The sequence below is a fragment of the Anastrepha ludens genome, chromosome 6 (genome assembly GCF_028408465.1).
Source record: "Anastrepha ludens isolate Willacy chromosome 6, idAnaLude1.1, whole genome shotgun sequence".
Lineage (NCBI taxonomy): Eukaryota > Metazoa > Arthropoda > Insecta > Diptera > Tephritidae > Anastrepha > Anastrepha ludens.
Genome location: NC_071502.1, coordinates 66,539,844 through 66,560,819, shown reverse-complemented (window position 1 = coordinate 66,560,819; position 20,976 = coordinate 66,539,844). Strand labels below are relative to the sequence as shown.

The following is a 20,976-nucleotide window of genomic DNA, read 5'->3' as shown; positions in this document are numbered from 1 at the left end:
GTGCATAAATTGTTGAAGCGTCGTACTCCAATTAAATGCAGACTAATGCAGACTGTACTCACAAGAGTGGTCCAAAGACAAAGTTTCTTTGAAGAAAATATAATTTTTATCTCGGATAGGTGATGTATTTTTGTTTTTGTGAGTTAAAGAGGGACAGTATTTGAAAAAAACACACAATTTTAAAGTTACTCTTGTAAGTTTTATTTTAAAAAGTTTGATTCAATTTGAAGTCTTCTTCAAGAACTCCTTACGGCTTGGTGATTTACGTGATGGCCATATGAACGATCTGACTTGCTTTCTAGTTATTTGTTTACATCAGATCTTAAACGGATCTTCGAGCTTCGAGAAGTTACAAAGATGGCTGATAACATCGAATAATGAATAAATAAAAAATTGCACAGACTGTTATGGAATGGGCGGCATAACTCTATCGCAAGGAAATTATAGATGAGGTCTGCAGAGAAATAAGAACGCAGCACAGTTAAAGTCTGTAAACAAAAAAGAAAGTAAAGTTTTGTTAATTTTAATGAAGAAGGTAATGAAAAAAAAATAAATGAAAGAAAAGAGTTTTTTCTAAACCAAAAGAATTTAAACTAAAACCTACTAATACCGCATCTGATTCTGTCGAATTCACTGAGAGCTGTGTAGTTCAACTATTCCACATCATTACCAAGGTTACAAAAATGGTTACAAAGTTACAGCCCTCATTCTTCCAAGGAGTTCATTTAAACACCTTTCTTAACTGATGCCTCGTAGACTAGTTCGGCGCTGGTGTTTAATGGTCCGATTTACTCAAAGGCACTCGTATTATAGTTTTTTCTACGTGTATGCGTTTGTGTAGGAGTTTGCGTACCATTGCGAATTTCACAGTACAAAATAAGTGCTAAAAGTGTTTGTTTTATTTGAATGACTTTAAAAGCCTAGCTCGTTTATCTTTCCCAACACACGGATATATTTGCACAAACTATTTTTGGTCTTTTTGTATACACTTACAATAAATATTTTTCTTACTTTTATTTACACAACTCTTTTGTCTTTTTGCTAAATTTTTTCTTTTCCTTCTGTAGGATGGCGAGCCCGTCAACACGAACGAAAAGAAATCACATCGCGTTTTATTCAAGGATGGTGCGCTCTTCTTCTATCGCACTATGATGAGCAAAAAAGAGCAAGACAGCGGAATCTACTGGTGTGTGGCAAAGAATCATGTGGGCAAGGCGGTGAGTCGAAAGGCCACATTGCAAATTGCCGGTAAGTGAAAATACCCTTTTTGTACTTTTTCCGAAAGTTAATTATTCTTAGATTTTTCACAAGTAAAAAGGTAAAATATGTGCTCGGCGCTATGCGGAAGACTGTAGTTTGCCTTAAGAATTTTGCCTTCATTTCCTTCGGCCACTTTTCTGTCTGTTATGTGTGAATTGAGTTTGGTATTTAACGCATTCGCAACTTAACTGCGGCGCTAATTTGTGGCGCTTCATTTTATGTGTAAGCACTGCAGTCTCGGGAAGTGAGAAAAGAGACGGTAAGACTGTTACATTTTTTTGTGTGCTAAACTCTGCGAAAAGGTAAACTTAAACTTCTATACTCGCCATTCCAAGGCCACTTTTTAACTTAGCTACACCCGTGAAGGCACTGTTATGGCGTTTGGTTAGAGAATCAGATAAATAAATTAGAAAAAAAAAATACATAGAATCAGAAAAAAAAGTTTTCCAGTTATTGCTTACGAAGTCATACAATTTTTATTAAAATCAGAAAATAGTTAAAAAAAATTTAGTTCCAGGCTATAAAGAGATATATTTATTGCTTATTAAAATTAAGAACTTTTGAGGTACCTACAGCATAACGCCACATCCAATTGACACACCTGGTTTTTACTAGAAACTTCCTCATTTTTGAAATATAGAAAATATTTTTTTCAATATTCAATAAAGATCTTCGAGGGCACCACCGGTGTGTCAGACTGAGCTTCTGCTTTTCTCTTCTTTTTTAGCTCTCAGAACGTATCACTTCTATTGATGTTAAAGTTTGCTATTTGTATTGTGAACAATAGGCGATAGTGAGCTGCTTTTAACTAAGTCTTTAGAATCCCATGAATGATGCATTGAATGACAGAAATTATAGTTCACTTTCCCATCACCAACGTTTGATGCCAAATACTTACTTATCTCAAGCATTTGTTTCCCTAAAGCATTTGCTTCTCTTAAACATTTACTCCGCTCCAGTATAAACTTTTTTAAACTGTTTTCTTCTCTGAAGCACTTATCGATATCAATAATTTGCTTCTCTGAAGGATTTACTTCTTCCAAGCATTTACTTTTATCTTTCAAGCGTTTGCTTTTCCAAAGCATTCGATTTTCTTAAGTAGTTTCTTCTCAAGAATTGTCAGGAATTTTCTCGCTCTAAAGCATTTACTGTTTTCAAGCATTTTTCAGTCACAATTATTCACTTGTTAAGCTTTTGCTTTTCCAAGCATTTGCGTTATAAAAGCGCTTGCTTCTCTAGAAGTTAAAATTGTTGATATACATTTAAGCAGGGTGAAAGAGATATTCAATAAACTTCTTTTATAAGAAGAGTGATGATCCTATTACGCCAAGAGAATATTTTCAAAATGTTAATGACTCATTTCTGGTATCACCTGAGGCGTCTTCAAATCTGCTCAATGAACAAAAATTATCAAAGTACTGAGTAACAAAGACCTTAAATCCGGCTGACATAAGAAACCATATAAAAAATGCATCTGCACCAAATACTGCCTTGAGTGGAATCTAGCCAATGACTGGTATAAACAAATAAATTTTTCAAAAACCTCCAAAAATTATCAAATTCAAGTGAATTAAACTGAGGCGCATAAGGAAACACCAAGTAAGCTTAAGAGCAATTATCTGCTCCTACAGCCCGGAGCCAATAATCACTATACCACTTAGGATCCTAAATTAGCACTCCGTGTGTAAATTATAAATCTTCCAATCGACGTCCTCCTACCTCCGAAACAATACCACTTAACATAGCCAACCAATATCTCGACCGGCATAGCCAATTGAGTTTGAGTGTGGCCCATTAAATGAAGCCGCTTAGCAAGCAATGGAAAGTTTCCAAATGCCTTTTTGATATAAAAAAGCATCTCATGAAAAACTAATTGCCGCTCGACAATGGTAGAGACCGCAGGTGCCCTCAGTTGTAACGAATCATAATGACTCACACATAAGCAGGAAACTCGATCTAACTCCCACCGAAGAATGATTGCGTCAATTATATCAATGCATAGACAAGACTGAAGTTTAGCAAACCAACAGTATTCCATAAAGTGTAATGTTTTTATGCTCCTTCAGCAACAATAACGCTATATTATATGGTATTGGCATCAGAGCTTGTTTCAAGATCTCAAATATATACATATGGATACTGTCTCGGATATTCCATTTTCTACATCTTTTTAACTTTTTCTACAAACCTACGCATCCTATGGATAATGGATCGAAATTTTTATTCTCTAGTGTTGCACAAGCTTTACCTATTTCCATCTCTAAAATCGATAAAAGCAATTCAATATGTAATTGCAAGATTTTTCCTCAATTGTACTGTATGGCAGTCGGCACTCATATTTTCTCCCAAAGGCACTCAATTGAACTTTATGAGCCTAAACTTAAAAATCTTAATTACATTTTTATGCTTATTGTTGTTTTTGTTGTTCTTTTGCATTGCTATTACCACTGACTAAGAGTTGCACTCGCTAAGAAAGTGCAAAAGCTATTAAAACATCAACCTCCCACCTGGGGTTGCGGGGATTATGTACAGAATAGCTGATTTTGATGGTGACGTTGAAAGATAAAAGATGACTTTTGTGCTTGAAATGATGAAAGTGAATTGAAGCGAAAAAGTAGTAAAAATGCCTGGCATGAGATGAAACGCAAATAATAAAAAAGCGAATATTAACAGCGAATAAAAGCGATAAATAACAAACAAAAAAAATGCACACACAACTGAACACATTCAAGTGAAGACAACTAAACATAAACAGAAAAAAATTACTACAATAACAACTCAGTTTGAACTCATCAAAATGCAGTGAAGCACATTTTGGCGCAAGAAGAAGTAGTAAAGCCGTGATAGACAACAAGAAAAAGTTTCGGTTCATGTCCATTAGATTTGTTGAAGTTCGGCGTGAGGATTTTGAAAACAAGCAAATTGTAAAACCATTGAAAGTTACTGTGGCAGCGCTGCAACAAAATTTAATTGCGCCGCCATATACACGTCACTCATTCACTTACTCACTATTTACATTTATTTGCTCGCAAGCACCTATTCTGTTAGTCAGTGAGTCAATCACTCACCGGCCGAAGGGTGTATGTATGTACAGGGTATTCGTAAAGGCGCCCAATGCATCCGTGGTGGCCCAATCGCCAACCTGTAGGTTAGGAGGCATACAAACAACGAAATGAAATTTTTACTATTCCTTCTATTGCTTTAACTAGTAAGTCAGTTCGTCAGTGAGACGGCGGCATTCGCACAGACATCAGACAGGTTGTTTGAATTCACTTTGCATTTTGATGAATTATTTTACACAGTGGATCGTAAATGTGTGCAATAATAACAATAGCTTAAAGCACTTCAGCAGATGGTGCGTGCAAAAGATTTTTTATTTGCAGGTTAAGAGAAGTGCATACTTGGAGCAGATGTAAATGCAGTGAAGAAATAAAGAAAGAGATTTTATTTATTGTCTTTCTTACAGACTATATTAAGCTAATGTACAATAGTTTAGTAGTTACTAAGAAAAGAACGATTTAAGATGATTGACTAAGATGCCATACGGCCATGTAAAATCAGCACCAGAAGAATTGAAAAACATATTTAAATCTGCACATGCCCTAGGAATCGGAGCATTCACCCCATAGTTGGTTCTCGAGAAGCCAATTTTAAAGGTTTCGTACTGTCGGAGCCTCATATTGGGTATATTAAATTGAATTTTACTTAAAAGGGAAGGACAATCAATAGATCCAGAAATGATACGAATAATAAATGAGCACGATAGAATAGATCGTCTGCTATCCAGTGGTTTTAAGTCAATCAATAAACATCGAGAGAGTATAAAGAGAAGGGGTCCTAGAATACTTCCATGTGGGACACCAGAGGACGCAATAAATGCACGGGATGTCGTATTATCAACGGCTACAACGCAGTGCCTGTTGGACAAATAAAGGGTGTTTTTTTTAGAGGTTAATTTTTCAAGTTGGCACTACTTTTTTCGTAGATGGTCTTTTTGACAGCTGTCACTTGATTTATGCTCAGTTAGGTTTGCCATTTCATAATGAATAGACTTACACCTGAACAACGTTTGCAAATCGTGCAAATTTGGGCCCAAAACGAGATGTCCACCGATCCCGATTTTCACAAGAAAATTTTGTTCAGCAATGAAGATCACTTTTGGTTGAATGGGTATGTCAATAAGCAAAATTGTCGCATTTGGAGTGAACATAATCCACAAGCCATTGCTGAGACGCCGTTATATCCTCAAAAAGTCACTGTTTGGTGTGCTCTATGGGCAGAGGGAATCATTGGTCCATATTTCTTTAAAAATGAAGCCGGCCATAATGTTACAGTCAATGGAGAGCGCTATAGAGCCATGATTAATGACTTTTTCGTTCCTGAATTGGACGATGTTGATGTGGACGACCTTTGGTTCCAACAAGACGGCGCTACATGCCATACAGCCAACGCAACAATCGATTTATTAAAGGAAACTTTTGGTGAGCGCATTATCTCGCGCCGTGGACCTGTGGCGTGGCCTCCAAGATCGTGCGATATAACACCGCTGGACTATTTCTTGTGGGGCTATGTGAAGTCGCTTGTCTACGCAGATAAGCCCGAGCCGATTGATGTCTTGGAAGAGAATATTCGGCGCGTTATTGCTGACATACGGCCCCAATTGCTGCAAAAAGTGGTCGAAAATTGGGCCTCTCGGCTGGAATTTATTCGAGCCAGCCGCGGCGGCCACTTGCCCGAAATCATTTTTAAAACATAATGGCAAACCCTTATCTTTATAATAAAGCTAAATTCTTGGCCATAACATTAAATTATATACGTTTTATTTCATCTTGAAAACCTAACCTCTAAAAAAAACACTCTTTATGATTTGATCCACGACAAAAACGTGGAGTGTATACCCAATGATGCAAGCTTCGACAAGAGTATTCGGTGCGATACTTTGTCAAACGCTGTATAAATTGTATCAACTTGAGATCTGTTCTGGAAGTCTGAAATGCAGTAATCATTGAAAATAGACAAATTAGTGACAGGGGAGGGACTTGCAACGAAACCATGCTGGTTGGTAGATATTAGGCCTTTGACAGCAAAATAAAAATGATCAGTCACTGTTATCTCAAAAAGTTTTGGGACAGACGAAAGCTTCGAAATCGGTCTGTAATTGCTAACATCGTTTTTATTTCCACTCTTAAATATAGGCGTAACGGAAATAAATTTCAAGTCGTCAACAAAGATACCGGAGGACAACGATTTATTAAATATAATTGTAAGAGGCTCAGCGGGACACAAGCAGTTCTTCAGCAAAATGCCCGAAAGGCCATCCGAGTCACTTTTTGTTGTACGCTTGAGCTTCATAATACCCTTGACGACTTCAGTAACAGATAGGCACAAAGTCTCAAAATTAAGAGCTAGAAAACTATTAGAGGGCAAACTATAATCGAAGTCTAAGTCGGGTTCAAAATTATAACAAAAAAGGCGGCAAATAAATTGGCAGATTCTATGGCAGAATTTGCATATTTACCATTATAAAAAACATTGTTTGGCACCATTGAGCAAGACTTGCTATGACCTACATATATTCATATTCATACTCATAGTCATATAGGTACTTATACCTACTTATAATCATACTCACACTCATATTCATATATATTCGTATTCATATTATAGATTTATATATATTTTTTGTTATATTTTTATTCATATTCATATGAGTACCCATATTCATACTGATACTCATATTCATACTCATTCTCTTATTCTCATTTATATTCACACTCATACTCACATCCATATTTATATTCATTTTCATACTTATATTAAATAATATTTATATTCATTTTCATACTTATATTCATATTCATATTTGTATTCTTATCTGTATATGTACACATATGAAAGTATGCATTTACCGTTATGGTACTCATATCATTCTCATATTCAAATTTATATTCATATTAAAATTCATACTCATAGTCATATTCATACATAAATTTAAATATATATTAATTCATATTCGTACCCATATTCGTACCCATATTCGTACCCATATTCGTACCCATATTCATATTCATATTCATATTCATATTCATATTCATATTCATATTCATATTCATATTCATATTCATATTCATATTCATATTCATATTCATATTCATATTCATATTCATATTCATATTCATATTCATATTCATATTCATATTCATATTCATATTCATATTCATATTCATATTCATATTCATATTCATACTCATACTCACATTTATATCCATACTCATACCCATAAGCGAACTCATTTTCATATTCATATTTGTATTCTTTTCTGTATATGTGTACGGGCACATATGAAAGTAACATTTACCTTTATGGAAATTTTGGCACCATGTCAGCAACTTCAAAAATAATTCTGTCTCCTTGGCGAAATTTAAAAATGAGCTCGCTAATTTTCTTACAACTGCAACTTCTCAAAGGCAAAGTGTGAACGCTGCTAAGTCCCCCGGGAAATGTTGAAAGCAGCAGATTTTGTGTGACAAAAATACTTCAACAAGTCAACAAAAACAGAAACGAAAAACAAGAAAGCGCAGTGCTGAAATACAAGTGACATGTTGCAAAGCATGAAAGCAAGACGAGAAGCCAGTGGTCTGAACTTATGTCTCTCGCGGTTTGAAATAAGAAAAGTCAACAGCGAGCACAAAACAAGGACTGACTGACTACATACTTATATATGTATGTACATCTGTGAGCGGCTAAACTGAAAATAAAATCGAAAGTCTTAATTTTATGCCGCATTAAAAATTGCCGCTAATGCCACATCACTTTCATTTCACGCGGTCTTCTTTTAATATTCTCTCCACTCCGCCTCACTCGTCTCACTCTCAGCTAAAGAACACTGCCCGACCAAGTTATTTTATTTTTATTGTTGCTTTTGAGATTTGTGTCGTTGGTACATGCGACAATTGATGTTTCTTAAGTGCTTCCATGATAGATTTATGGGGCGTTTTCCCCCAATATGCCCCTCACACGCAGTCATATATACATATATACATATATACATACAGTTATGAGTGTAACTACTAATGGGAGCCATGTGAGATTTCTCGCTTTGTTTTGGTTTACATTTTTGCTCCTCCAGTGCCTGTCGCTCTGTCTATTTGCTTGTAAATATATTTGTCATGCAAGCAAAAGTGTCAACAAATGTTTGACTTTATATTCTTGTCGGCTCATAAGTGCTTTTGAGCAAATAAATTTGATTTTTCCATCGCATAGAAATATAAAAAAAAAAAACATAAGTACTGTCTAAAGAATGAAATAATTCTGCATCAAATTGGCATGAAACATAAGTGTGCGTAGTGTGTGTGTGCATGTGCTTGTAAAGTGTTGTTGAGGCACGAAATGTGTGTCAATAAGTTGAAGTGTTGAAGAAATGAGTTAAGTATGTGGACTATTTATTGCTATGCGCCGCTATGAATATGACTTCATGCAAACACATACATACATATGCACAAGTATTTACATAAAAATCATATTAGCATATGAATGTAGGACTACATACAAACACTTAGCAAATATGTTTATAAGTACTTGACGATATATGGCATGCATCCGTCCAAAATGTGGGAAAATTTCTAAATGGCAAATAAAGCACAGAGTGAAAAAGTGTTGTATTTTATGAAATAACCAGTGCGTGCACCACAAATAGATTGATCTGCTTTCTCTTTCTTTCTCTAAACTCAATGAAATTAACTAAATCAGCAAGCCTTACTATACATTAGGGCGGGTCGATTTAAAAATTGCTCATTGCTCTGTGAAAATCGTATTCTAGGGATCAAAATAAGAAATTTTGCCGAAGGAACCATACCTCTAAAACGAATTCTGATGCCCCTGAAGTTGCTGACCCAAATTGGGGGACATCAGAATTTGTTTTAGAGGTATGGTTCCTTCGGCAAAGTTTCTTATTTTGATCCCTAGAATATGATTTTCACAGAGCAATGGGCGATTTTTTTGTCTCCCCACAAAAGACACTAAAAGTTCGACCCAAATTGGGGGACATCAGAATTCGTTTTAGAGGTATGGTTCCTTCGGCAAAGTTTCTTATTTTGATCCCTAGAATATGATTTTCACAGAGCAATGGGCGATTTTTTTGCCTCCCCACAAAATACACTAAAAGTTCGACCCAAATTGGGGGACATTAGAACTCGTTTTAGAGGTATGGTTCCTTCGGCAAAGTTTCTTATTTTGATCCCTAGAATATGATTTTCACAGAGCAATGGGCGATTTTTTTGCCTCCCCACAAATCGACCTGGCGTACTATACATCATCCTGAATTAAAAAGTTACTTATCATTTTCTGCGTAGTTTTCATGAAATAGATTTTTTTTTTATACTTGGCATCTTTTTTTTAGCAAAGCGTTAGTGGTGTATAAGGCACAAGAACGAGGCTTAGTATGAGTATTCTATAATATTACACTTATACATATATATTATTTCTAGTCTTTGGTCCAACAAATCACGCGCAGCTGAGCGGCTAAGAACGTAATTTTCGGTTCTGAAGTTTCGGAAGGTGGTTCACTAGTTTACGAGTAAATTTTTAATATTTCCCTACGCTGTTCAAAAGTAAGTCGATCCATTTCGTGTACCGCACCTTACTGCCTTTGTGGACCCATGCAATCAGGGTTCAAATGCAATAGAAACTGCACTACGTTTTGGATAACATTATACTCAATATTAACAAACAATATGCGACTTTTCTTACTTTACTTGATCATCCTAAGGCGCTTCATTCACCTAATTACACCCTTTATTGGGTGTTAGCTGAGCTCCATGTTGTTCCACAAACGGAGGGACCTATATGAGGATTATTTTCCGTGATAGGAATACACACAGGGGCTTGCCATTGCTTGCCGAGAGACAACCCCTATTAGAACATACTTTTTGGTGTTTCGTGCCCCACGAAGCCTTGCAATTCCGAATTGCAGTCATGCACCAATCCATTCGGCTACAGCGGCCGATGAAACCTGAAGCAAAATGCTAAATATTGAGTTGCACCCGAGATTTGAGCTCATCAGAAAGTTGCTTAGAAATCTATTGCAAAGTTCCTACTGAAATCTCTTATATACAAGAAAGCCGAACTTTTTTTTATCCAGTCATGATAGCAGGTTTTGTGATTTCCATTGCTTGTGATTCCATTGTAAAACGACAAGGTAGTTTCACATTTCTGGTAAGGCGACTGATATTGAAAATTTTCGATTTTAGGTGGCCACCCAGATCACCCGATTTTACATCGCCAGACTTTTATTCGTAGAGTTATTTCAAGTCGTAGTTACATGCCAAGAAGCCAAGGACCCTAGCAGAATTTAAAGTTTGCGTACGACGTCACCTTTACTAAATTTTTGATACAAATTTTCTGGAACTAAAAGAAACGGTTATCCAAATAAGCAAGAAAAAAATTTTTTTTTAACCTTAACTCTCACTGAACTCCTTCATACACTTTGATACAAATCACTTCTTCCTCATTGACTCACCTTTTAGTAAGTATTTTATTCATGTATCCGTTCTGTATTCTGAGTATGAATCAAATTGGACCATAAGTACGACTTGAGGAGTAAAACTGTAAGACAAAACTATAAAAATCCATTCACTAGCTATACTCGTATACAAGGTGGCGCATTATTATTATTTCAATTTTGTTTTTGAATAATTTTTTATTAACTAAAAAAACATTATTTAGAGTAGTGAAAACCTTTATTTTGACCTTTACGCGCTCTATTGCTTGTTTGCTTGAATATTGCAGCTGTCTTATCCACTAGATTGACGTACGACGGCATTTGCAAAAACTATTATTATTATTATTATTATTATTAAATTTGTATAATAACAAGTTATACAAATATAAGAAGGCAGCAGCACTAGCAGCATGGGCCATCGGCTGTCATTGCAAAAACTTTAAATCTTCCACCGCCTTGTATTTCAATTATGTTCTTTCTGCGCTGAGTACAGTAATGTTTTTACCTTCAAAAAAAACTGCTACGTCAACTGGAATTGTGAGCTTTCTCTCGGTTCCACCTTAGACTGGTTCCAACTTAAATTCACCAGCTGAAAACCTTCCCGGAACTCTCAATAAAGGTGATATGTTCGCATTCTCCCATCCTTTAAATGAGCTTGAAACATTCATTTCCCGCGCACTTCGTTGAGAAGCATTCAATTGAGCCAACTGTCAATAAGGTGGACCTCTTTGAGTGCGCAGCAATCTCTAAGTGTAAGAAACCATAAAAAAAAATTGGGTGTTTCACACTATTCGTACTTATCAGCAGTCATGATTTTCTCAAAAATAAGCGGTCCCACATTTTGGCACAAAAAATGTTTGAAAAAGTCCAAAAAAAAAACAAAATAAATTGCAGAGGAGGAAACAATAAATTAAACCAAATTGTTTGCTCTTTGTTTTTGTTATTCCGAGAAACGCTGATAACAAGTTTGATTAATAAATTCAACGCATAGAAACATATTCTGTGCCAGCTTAAACAAAGCGTAGCAGCGGGATACAGGCACGCCGCCGACGCCGCAGGGAGGAAGAAGTGGTGTAAGAAGCGACCGCCCGTGGTGTTATCAATCAACACCAATTCAATGCAACTTTTTGCCGCGCCAACAATAACTGACAGGCCAAGAGTGAGGAAGAAACTCATCTCAAAAGAAGCAAAGATGTGAGGAAGAACGCAGCAAAAGAAGGAGAGAAACCAAGGCAGACCACTCACTCATCGTACACTGCGCTACACTATAAGTATATGCATGTATGTGTGCTCGCCACGCATTGATACGCCCTCTTGCAACACGACCGACTCTTATCAAGCATGAGCCGTAATTTGTAGAAAGAAAGAAAAAAATGGGAGAATGCCAAAAAATGCAGAAAGAAATTCAGTGAAGCGCGAAATGAGCGCCATTCGCAACATGCAGCATGCAGAATATACCATGTGGCATGTGAAAGTTTGTCAATCAGCGCGTTAAGGCAGACATAAAAAATCTTCCTTCTGATAGTCGTACAACAAAAGCGTTAAGACCAATGCAGCAAAGGGAATCAGCAGTTTGAAATGAAGGAACGGCAAAAAATAAAATAAAATAAAACGTATTGGGACAAGTGGCAACAAATCAAGGTTGTTGCAGCTAATATGCCAAGCCACATATGCAAGTCATTTGTTCCGGCTGCTTGCCATCAGCGCCAACGAGTACTAGTATTATATATAATACGTGCAACAAAGCATTGCTGTTGACAGCGCAAACACTTCGGGCTAACTGCAATGATGAATAACGCAGTTGCAAGTGAAACAATTTGCAACACGAGTGCACACATGCTGATGAATTGTTTACAATTCGTCTGAGCGGCGGTGAAGTGCTGTTGGCTGGCTGCCTAGCAATTCTTGCAAAATCAATATGGTGCGGTACGTGGCAGTGGTAGCAGAGTCATGTTGCACGTACACTTATAACCATATAGGTATGCATACATATTCCAAGACTAGTGAACAAGTGCCGTGCAAGTGAAGAAAATCACAGTAAATCGCTGATTGACAAATGAGCAATAAAAAAGCCGCAGATTTATTTGTGGCAAGTTGCTGATAAAAAGAGATTTTCGCAATTTGCAAATGGTGCAACGCAAAAAAAAAAATACAAAAAAATATGCGTGACAGTGTAAAATCAATTGCTTTAGTTGTTAGAGCTGTGTGTGCAGTAAAAAAAAAGAAAAGCAAGTTGGCCGCGTCAAATGGCAGTTTCTCACAAAACTCAACGAAGCCAAGCCAATAAAAATTTGCACGAAAATTTAAAGCAACTGAAGTTACGTCTAGTGCAGGTCGCAAAGTGATGCACTCTAGTGCAGCTTAATTTTTATGAACCATGAAGAAAATCTATTTCAATTTCATTGCATGTCCACACATCAGAACACGTGACTCTTGACCTCAACCGCAATTCAAAGATTTACCTACAAATTCATATGTATATGCATATGCATGCCACATTCATTAGAAGACGCCAGTAGTCATATTCGGTGCATCGCCAGCAAGCTCTGAATCTTTTCTTTGCATTCATTTCTACAATTCATTGATACGATCATTGGCGTGGCCAGATCAGCTGAGTGCAATGCCAAATAACGCTTAGGGGTGATATGAAGCTCGAGCTTCATAGCCGCTGCATCAGCAATACTGTGGCATTCACCATGAGAATTGATGCACACAATGCAGGTCAAACTACGTAGCAGCGACTCCGAAATGCGGAAGAATTGCGCGCAGAGCGAATTTGTGGCACGAATTAGGCATATACACATATTACAGATTTACTGCGTACATACACATCCACATATTTTTTGTGCAGCTCAAGATATTGCTGTTATGTGGCATGTCCGAATCTGGATTTCAATGATTTAGCTGTCCTAGTCGCCTAGCGGATACACCTCTCAACACATTATTTAGCGATTAACCTTAAATGTTTATGTGTGCGCTTGTGCATATCTCTTGCCATACAGAGATCAACGAAAACTATTATTCTGCCACAATTCACTACCGCAATATTTTCGCCATTAATAATCGAAAAATACTGTATGTGCAACACGAAGGCTGTATTGCATTTTTAGATACAAAAAATATATTGGTTAAGTGCAGTAAGGGAGAAGTGGCCGCAGGCGCCACTGCCGTTGCACATATGAAACATGCACAGTGGTGTGACAATGAAATGTGTTTGAAGATAATAAAAATGTAATTTCTGACTCTGCTAATAATGCGAGCACAAGCTGACACTCAACCTTAACCTCAAAGCCTTAACCTTTGCACTTACTTTAACTTCAACTAAAACTCTAATTTTAATCCCTAACTGTAACTCATACTCTACAGGGATTAATGGAAAAGTAATGAGCCTTATTTTTTTAAGCAGTTTTATTAAATCTTTTGGCTTATACAACTAATATTCTTCAAAATAGGGCCCTTGAGCGTCAATACACCGCTAGTAGCGGCCCTTCCACTGCAGGAAACATTTTTTAAACTCATCCGCCGGAATCGCGTTCAATTCGGCTGTCACAGTTTTTTGGATCGCCTCGATGTAGTCGAAACGCTTCCCCTTCAGCTTTCTTTTCAGGCGCGGGAACAAGCAGAAGTCCGGAGGGGACAGGTCTGGGCTGTAGGGAGGGTGGGGAAGCACCGGAAACCCCATCTTCGTAAATGCAGAGATGCAGAGGAAGGCGGTGTGCGCCGGCGCATTGTCGTGATGAAGGGTCCAATTGTTGACGAGGTCGGGCCGAACCCGGGCGACGCGGTTTTTCAGCCGAAGGAGCACTTCTTTGTGAAATGCCGCGTTTACAGTGCTTCCTGGAGGTACAAACTCCTTGTGAAAGTTGCCTCGAGAGTCGAAAAAGATGATCAGCATGGTTTTGACCTTGGATTTCGACATGCGCGCCTTCTTGGGACGTGGCGACTGGCTCGTGTGCCACTCCGCGCTCTCGCCCTTGTCCTCAGGATCGTACTCAAAGCACCAGGTTTCATCTCATGTGATACAATTGTCTAAAGTATTATCCTGTTCGCCACTTTCCAATACTTCACGACTCTTTTCAACACGCAATTGCTTTTGTTCATCAGTCAAAACCTTTGGAACCAATTTGGCACACTATTTGCGCATTTCAAGTTTTCCGGTCACGATATCCCGCACATTGTAATAAGTTAAATTTAACAATGGTTTCGGTAATCGTTTTGTTTAGCTTTACGCAAACTTTGATGGAGTAACGTTGCTCCAACGATCGCTGCATTTTCGCCACTGCAAAATCCTAACACACTTTTAAAACAGCTTTCTCGCGCGGAGCGATGTTGACTGCACCGGGTTCTAGTGGAAGGGCAAGGTCATTTTCCCCCACCAGCCGATTCGGTTGATCACTTGGCAGACGCTCCGCGCGGGAAGGCTCATTACTTTTCAATCAAACCCTGTAATTCTAACATTAACTCAAACATCAACTCTAACTTTTACTCTAACTCTAACATTAACTTCAACTAATTCTAACTTTAACTCAAAATCTAACTGTATCTTTAACTCTAACTTCAACTCTAACTCTAACTCTAACTTTAAATCCAACTCTAACTTTACCACTAACTATAGCTTTAAAATTAACTCTGGCGCTAACACTAACTCCTAACACTAAAATTTTAATTCTATCTACCTTTAATTCCAACTCTAACTTTAATTCTAATACTAAATCTTACCCTAATTCTTGCTTCTGGTCAAGCTCAACCCTTTCGCAACGGCGTAACTGTACCATACTTTGCCACTTTTCACGATGTCAGCCTGTGTGGACCAAAAAGTGGCTGTCGCTTATAGACGGCATCATTCGCTGCGTTGCACCAAAGGGGCTGCAGTGTATACACGGCGCCCGTCGCGAAAGGGTTAAGCTTAAGCTCTGCTCAAGCCCCACTGTAATATATAACTCAATTTCGATATTTGTCATTTTTTTTTTTCAAATTATTCACTATTTCCTGACCTTTTTACACACAAATTATTCTTCAGCTCGAGTCTCAAGCTCAAACTTAATATGCAACTCCATTTCTATTTTTTCAAATTATTCACTAACAACTCGACCTCTTTTTTTTTAAATATGCTTGAGATCCAGCTTCAGCTCAAGTCAAGCTCCAACTCATTTTTAACATTTCTCGTTATTAAAATTATACATCAATTTCCCGACCTCTTTATTTAAAAATTATTTCACGTCTCAAGCTCAAGTTTAAACTGAAAATTTACTCAATTTTAACATTTCTCGTTTTTTCGTTTTTTGATTATTCACCAATTTCTCGACATCCTTTTTTCAAATTTTGTTTGGCTGATTCACTGTACCTAACCTCCAAACGGTGTTACTATTTCAACAAATATTTTCTTTTGTTCAATTTGCGTGCTGCATTGCAATTTGGTTGCTGCTGCTGTTATGCCGCAACTACCTCAACCTGTATGTGCGCTAGTGTACAACAGCGACAGCAGTCGGCAACCTTTTTGGACTGCCAGCCGCCAACTGAAACCATGACAACTGATGCAGATGTTAAAGATTTGCGGCAACCGATAACTCGATATGCTCATTCACACAACACAACCAGCAATGGTGGCAGCTATCCCGCACAATTCAAACCAATATGCCACACCAGCGACAGCTACAGCCGCAAGCTACCGCACAACAACGCGTGCCGCAACTCAAGGTAGTGTAACGTGCATGCCACAAACACAGGCATATAGGTATACACATACCACATCGCGTAAGACTAAGGCAATAACAAAACGTTTCACGTTGCGGTTATTTTTCTATCATCAGCAGCTTTGGTGGCTACATCTTCGTCGTGTCTTGCCCCACCCCAATACTGATAATATGCTGCAAGTGAATGCCGCCGCTGCAGAGGTTAAAGTGTACGCTCACAAACTTCTTATTTCTCCAAACGGTGCCGGTGCTCAGTCGCAACCGCAGGTGATACTTGCAACAACGAAATGTTATTCGCCAAGTGGGTGTTTACGCGCGCGCCCAACAACAAAAATACTTCGCAATGATGTGCCTCTTCATGGCACTGCCGACACACACGCGCAGCATGTTGCACCATTGTGTTGCACTTCGTAGGCTATGATGCGGTGATGCTGCGACAACTAATGCCCGCCACTATGTGTTCCGCTGCATGCGGCATACGGTGGGAGGAGAAAATCTGTGTAGCCTGCAGTAGCGTGTAAATTGTTGGAAATTTGCAATTTCACAGCAGATTTCTACGCTTGCAATAATAGTTTTGTGGTTTGCGTCTCATTGTTTTTTTTTTAAGCTTTTCTTAGTAGGTGGATTTTTGGTTGCTGGCGTTGATCTGAAGATTGTCGAATGCAATTCGCTGTTCGTTTTGTTGTGCGAGCGGAAAATGGCACAATGCGCTTTTGGTTTTATTTTATTTTATTTTGTTTTCGCAAAAATTATAATTTGGGCTCATTTAAAAAAAAAAAAAAAAAAATTGGCGCGTACACTTCTGTTAGGTGTTTGGCCGAGCTCCTCCTCCTATTTGTGGTGTGCGTCTTGATGTTGTTCCACAAATGGAGGGACCTACAGTTTCAAGCCGACTCCGAACGGCAGATATTTTTATGAGGAGCTTTTTCATGGCAGAAATACACTCGGAGGTTTGCCATTGCCTGCCGAGGGGCGACCGCTATTATAAAAATGTTTTTATTAATTTTGCTTTCACTGAGATTCGAACCAACGACCTCTCTGTGAATTCCGAATGGTAATCACGCACCAACCCATTCGGCTACGGCGGCCGCATTTTATATATATTTATTAGCGGCAAACGCTGAATGGTTTTTTCAAGAAGTATACGCCAAACGAAAATTGTACGTTTATATTAGATTTTGAGAACTATTTGCATAGAAAAGAGTTATTTGAATTCAAAACTGTCCAATCTCTGTCTACTTTCTATTCTAAGCTTAATAAACTATATTGGGTTGGCAACTATGTTAGCAATTGTGGATTTTTTTTAGAAAATCAAAGACTATTTTTCATGGAACTAAATAACTTTATTCTGTAATGTATTGCCCATTTTGATCAATGACCTTTTGCCGTCTTTCAGGCAGCATCATAATCCCACGTTCATAAAACTTCTGGTTTTTATTAGCAAAAAACTGAATCAGGTACGATTTGACATCATCATCATTATTGAAATGTTTACCATTCAAGGAGTTTTGTAAAAATCGAAACAAAAAGTAACCAGATGGTACAAGGTCTGGACTATATGGTGGATGTGGCAAAACATCCCAACCAAGCACCAATAATTTTTGCCGCGTGGCCAAAGATGTATGTGGCCTTGCATTGTCATGATGGAATACAATACACTTTTCGATTTGTCAATTCGGGCCGCTTTTCTTCAACTGCATTGTTTAATTTTGATAGTTTTTCAATGTGTACATCAGAATTGATCATTCGGTTGGATGGTAAGAGTTCAAGGCAGACAATTCCTTTGTAATCCCACCAAACTGATAGAAAAACCTTCTTTTGATGAATATCAGCTTTTGATGCTGCTTGAGTTGGTTCACCTGGCCTGCTCCAGGGTCTTTTCCGCTTGGAATTGTTGTAAACAACCCATTTTTCATCGCCAGTTTGATGCGACTGATGTCGTTTTAAAAATTGATCATTTTCACTACGTTTCTTTAGTAAATCACAGCTGTTCATGCGTTGCGTTAAATACGTTTATTTCAGTTCGTGAGGAACCCATATAACGAATTTTTGAACATAGCCAAATTGTTTTAAGTGCTTTTCAATGCCTGTATGTGATACATGAAGCTTCTCGGCAATCGCTCGTGTTGTACTGTGACGATCCGTATCGATTATTGCTTTGATTAGGGCGTCATCAACTTCAACTGGACGACCAGATCGTTTTTCATTTTTGAGTGAAAAATCACCAGAACGAAATTTGGCAAACAAATTTTGACACTGTCGTTCTTTTAAGACTTCGTCACCACAAACAGAACATAACTTTTTATGAGCTTGCGATAATGCGGTTTTTTCTTTGCGGAAATAAAAAAGCAAAATATGATGAAAATGTTCCTTTTGATTTTCCATTTTTCAACGCCAAACGAAAACTACGCAACCCATAAAAAAAATTTTTTTGTACTGATTGACAGCTGAATTGCCACCTATCAAATAACAAAATGTGTTTTACATTTGTACTCCGTCTGCAAACCTAAAAATTCAACTGAAGCCATCTATGAGTGAAATCTGCAATTACTTAGTGTGAGTGAAAACCGCGCACTCTGGCCTACGCAGCACTTTTCTCTCATCCACTTAGTCGTATTTTAATCGTTAAAACAAATGTTATGCCCTCGTTATTGCAAGATTGTGAAATTGTTGTAGTTTGTGGATTTGCGGGCAAACACAAGATTAATGCACTGTTTAATAATATTAGCCGTTATGCGTTCGAGATCAAGGCAAGACACCGCCTTTCTCATTTTGCTTACACTATCTACTGCATGTCCGTGGACAAGTTTCTTACATTCGTAACCCTCTTACTTTTGAATAAAATCTACTACTGGAAAGTACCTGGGTATCTCGCCCTCAGAATAACTACCATGAAATCTTAACTTCTCACTGCGAAATACAAAACTCTAACGGCAGAAGGACATTTAGTATTTATATGGGTTAATGTGAGCCGACTTAAGAATTCTCTGCCAAAAATTTAGCATCTATAAGAGACATGAATAGATTTAGACGAGAATTTAAGAGAGTCTTAGTGCTAATGACAGATAATATTAATTTATGCGTAATTTTCTCATTTATTTAATGTTAACTTGCTTCTTTTCTTTGTAAATGTTATTATGAAAATTGTAAATTGTTTTGAGTAGCTTTATTTATAAGGTTTAGCCTTGCTGTGTTAGGATTGAATCACTAAATAAATAAGTAAATAAATAAATTCATATTTAGAGCCTCACCGGCATGGCTCAGCTGTGGTCGGTCAACTGTTACTGATTAAGCAGCATTTTCTCGATACTTTTCTTCATTGCTGAACTGCTCAAATGTTTATTCAAAATTTTCGAGCTTTTAAACAATTGCAGCAGCTAAACAAAAGTTGTCAGATTTATCTGCCACCTCTTCTTTAGTTTTCTAACGATGTATATAAATGATTTGTAAAACTAAAAAAAAAAGTGCTGAGAAAAAAGTCAAAATAATCAACCTGGAACTACTCGAAAAACTCTATATACTCGAGCTCACGCTCGAAAATTTTTGAGAAATGACTATTGAGCAGGACAGTTTGGAATTGTGCGAACCAAATCGAGAGCTCTATTCTATAAAGAGAGTAACATAATGCAGGTACATATAAAATACCTTTTTTTTAATGAAAAGCATGCACGGAAATTAATGAAATTTTTAGTTATTTTTTCAAATTATTATTTTATCTGCAAAACACATAAAATAAGCTAAACTTTGATGTTTTTATAAATAAAAGTCAATTTTTCCTCACCGTTTCTTGATTTTGTGTTATATTTGCTTAGATTAAGAAAATTATGGTGACTTATCTACGCCTTCTTTACAGTTTACAGATAATTTCAAATAAAATAATTGCAATAAATAAATTTTTATTGAGCAGCGGGAAATCAATACTTTCCTTAACACTAAACCTACCGATACTTTATGTATTCCTATTCCTACCAAAGTGGGTCAAATGACCCGCCTTTAAAATGTTATATATATTACTAAGTCTAGCGAAAAATATATCAATTAGGCCAATTTGGTACATGAATGAAACAATTGTTTTCAACTAATGATTCAAAATAGTTTATATATTAAATTTAAGAAACATAAAAATAGTTTATTCTTTGCTTTGTTTTTGCTCCTGTTGAAAATCTTCTTTCGGCAAGTTCTGCAGCTAATTAAAATAAAAATTGTTATCTAGAGGTGATTTTGCCGATTGTTTCTCTATTTCTCTATATAAAACTCTTGAGTTGATTCCAGCCAGGTCAAGAATATTGAAGAAAATCTGCGCAGGCCATCTTTGCGATTTTGATTTCACAGAGTATTTTCTGGCCATCTGAATCGTCATCTCTAAACCGTACTTAGTATTATTGTAAAATCTTATCGTTTCTGGTATACGCTTGCCATACGTTTCAATGCTTACAGATTTATGTTTTGCACTTAGTAAAAGCACTTTTTTGTTTGTCTTACTTTTATAAATGGTAAGTGAATAATGAATTTACCTATATAGTT

At 37.1% G+C, this 20,976-nt stretch overlaps 1 protein-coding gene across 1 annotated transcript in view; it reads left to right on the top strand.

The window, feature by feature from the left end:
* The first annotated feature begins 1,071 nt into the window (after positions 1 to 1,071).
* LOC128867648 (protein sax-3) overlaps positions 1,072 to 20,976 on the top strand; it is a 157,674-nt gene continuing 137,769 nt past the window's right edge. Inside the window, exon 1 of the mRNA XM_054109071.1 lies at positions 1,072 to 1,248. Within this exon, the coding sequence (XP_053965046.1) occupies positions 1,149 to 1,248 (100 nt within the window). The 5' untranslated portion in view covers positions 1,072 to 1,148. The remainder of the gene's footprint in view (positions 1,249 to 20,976) is intronic.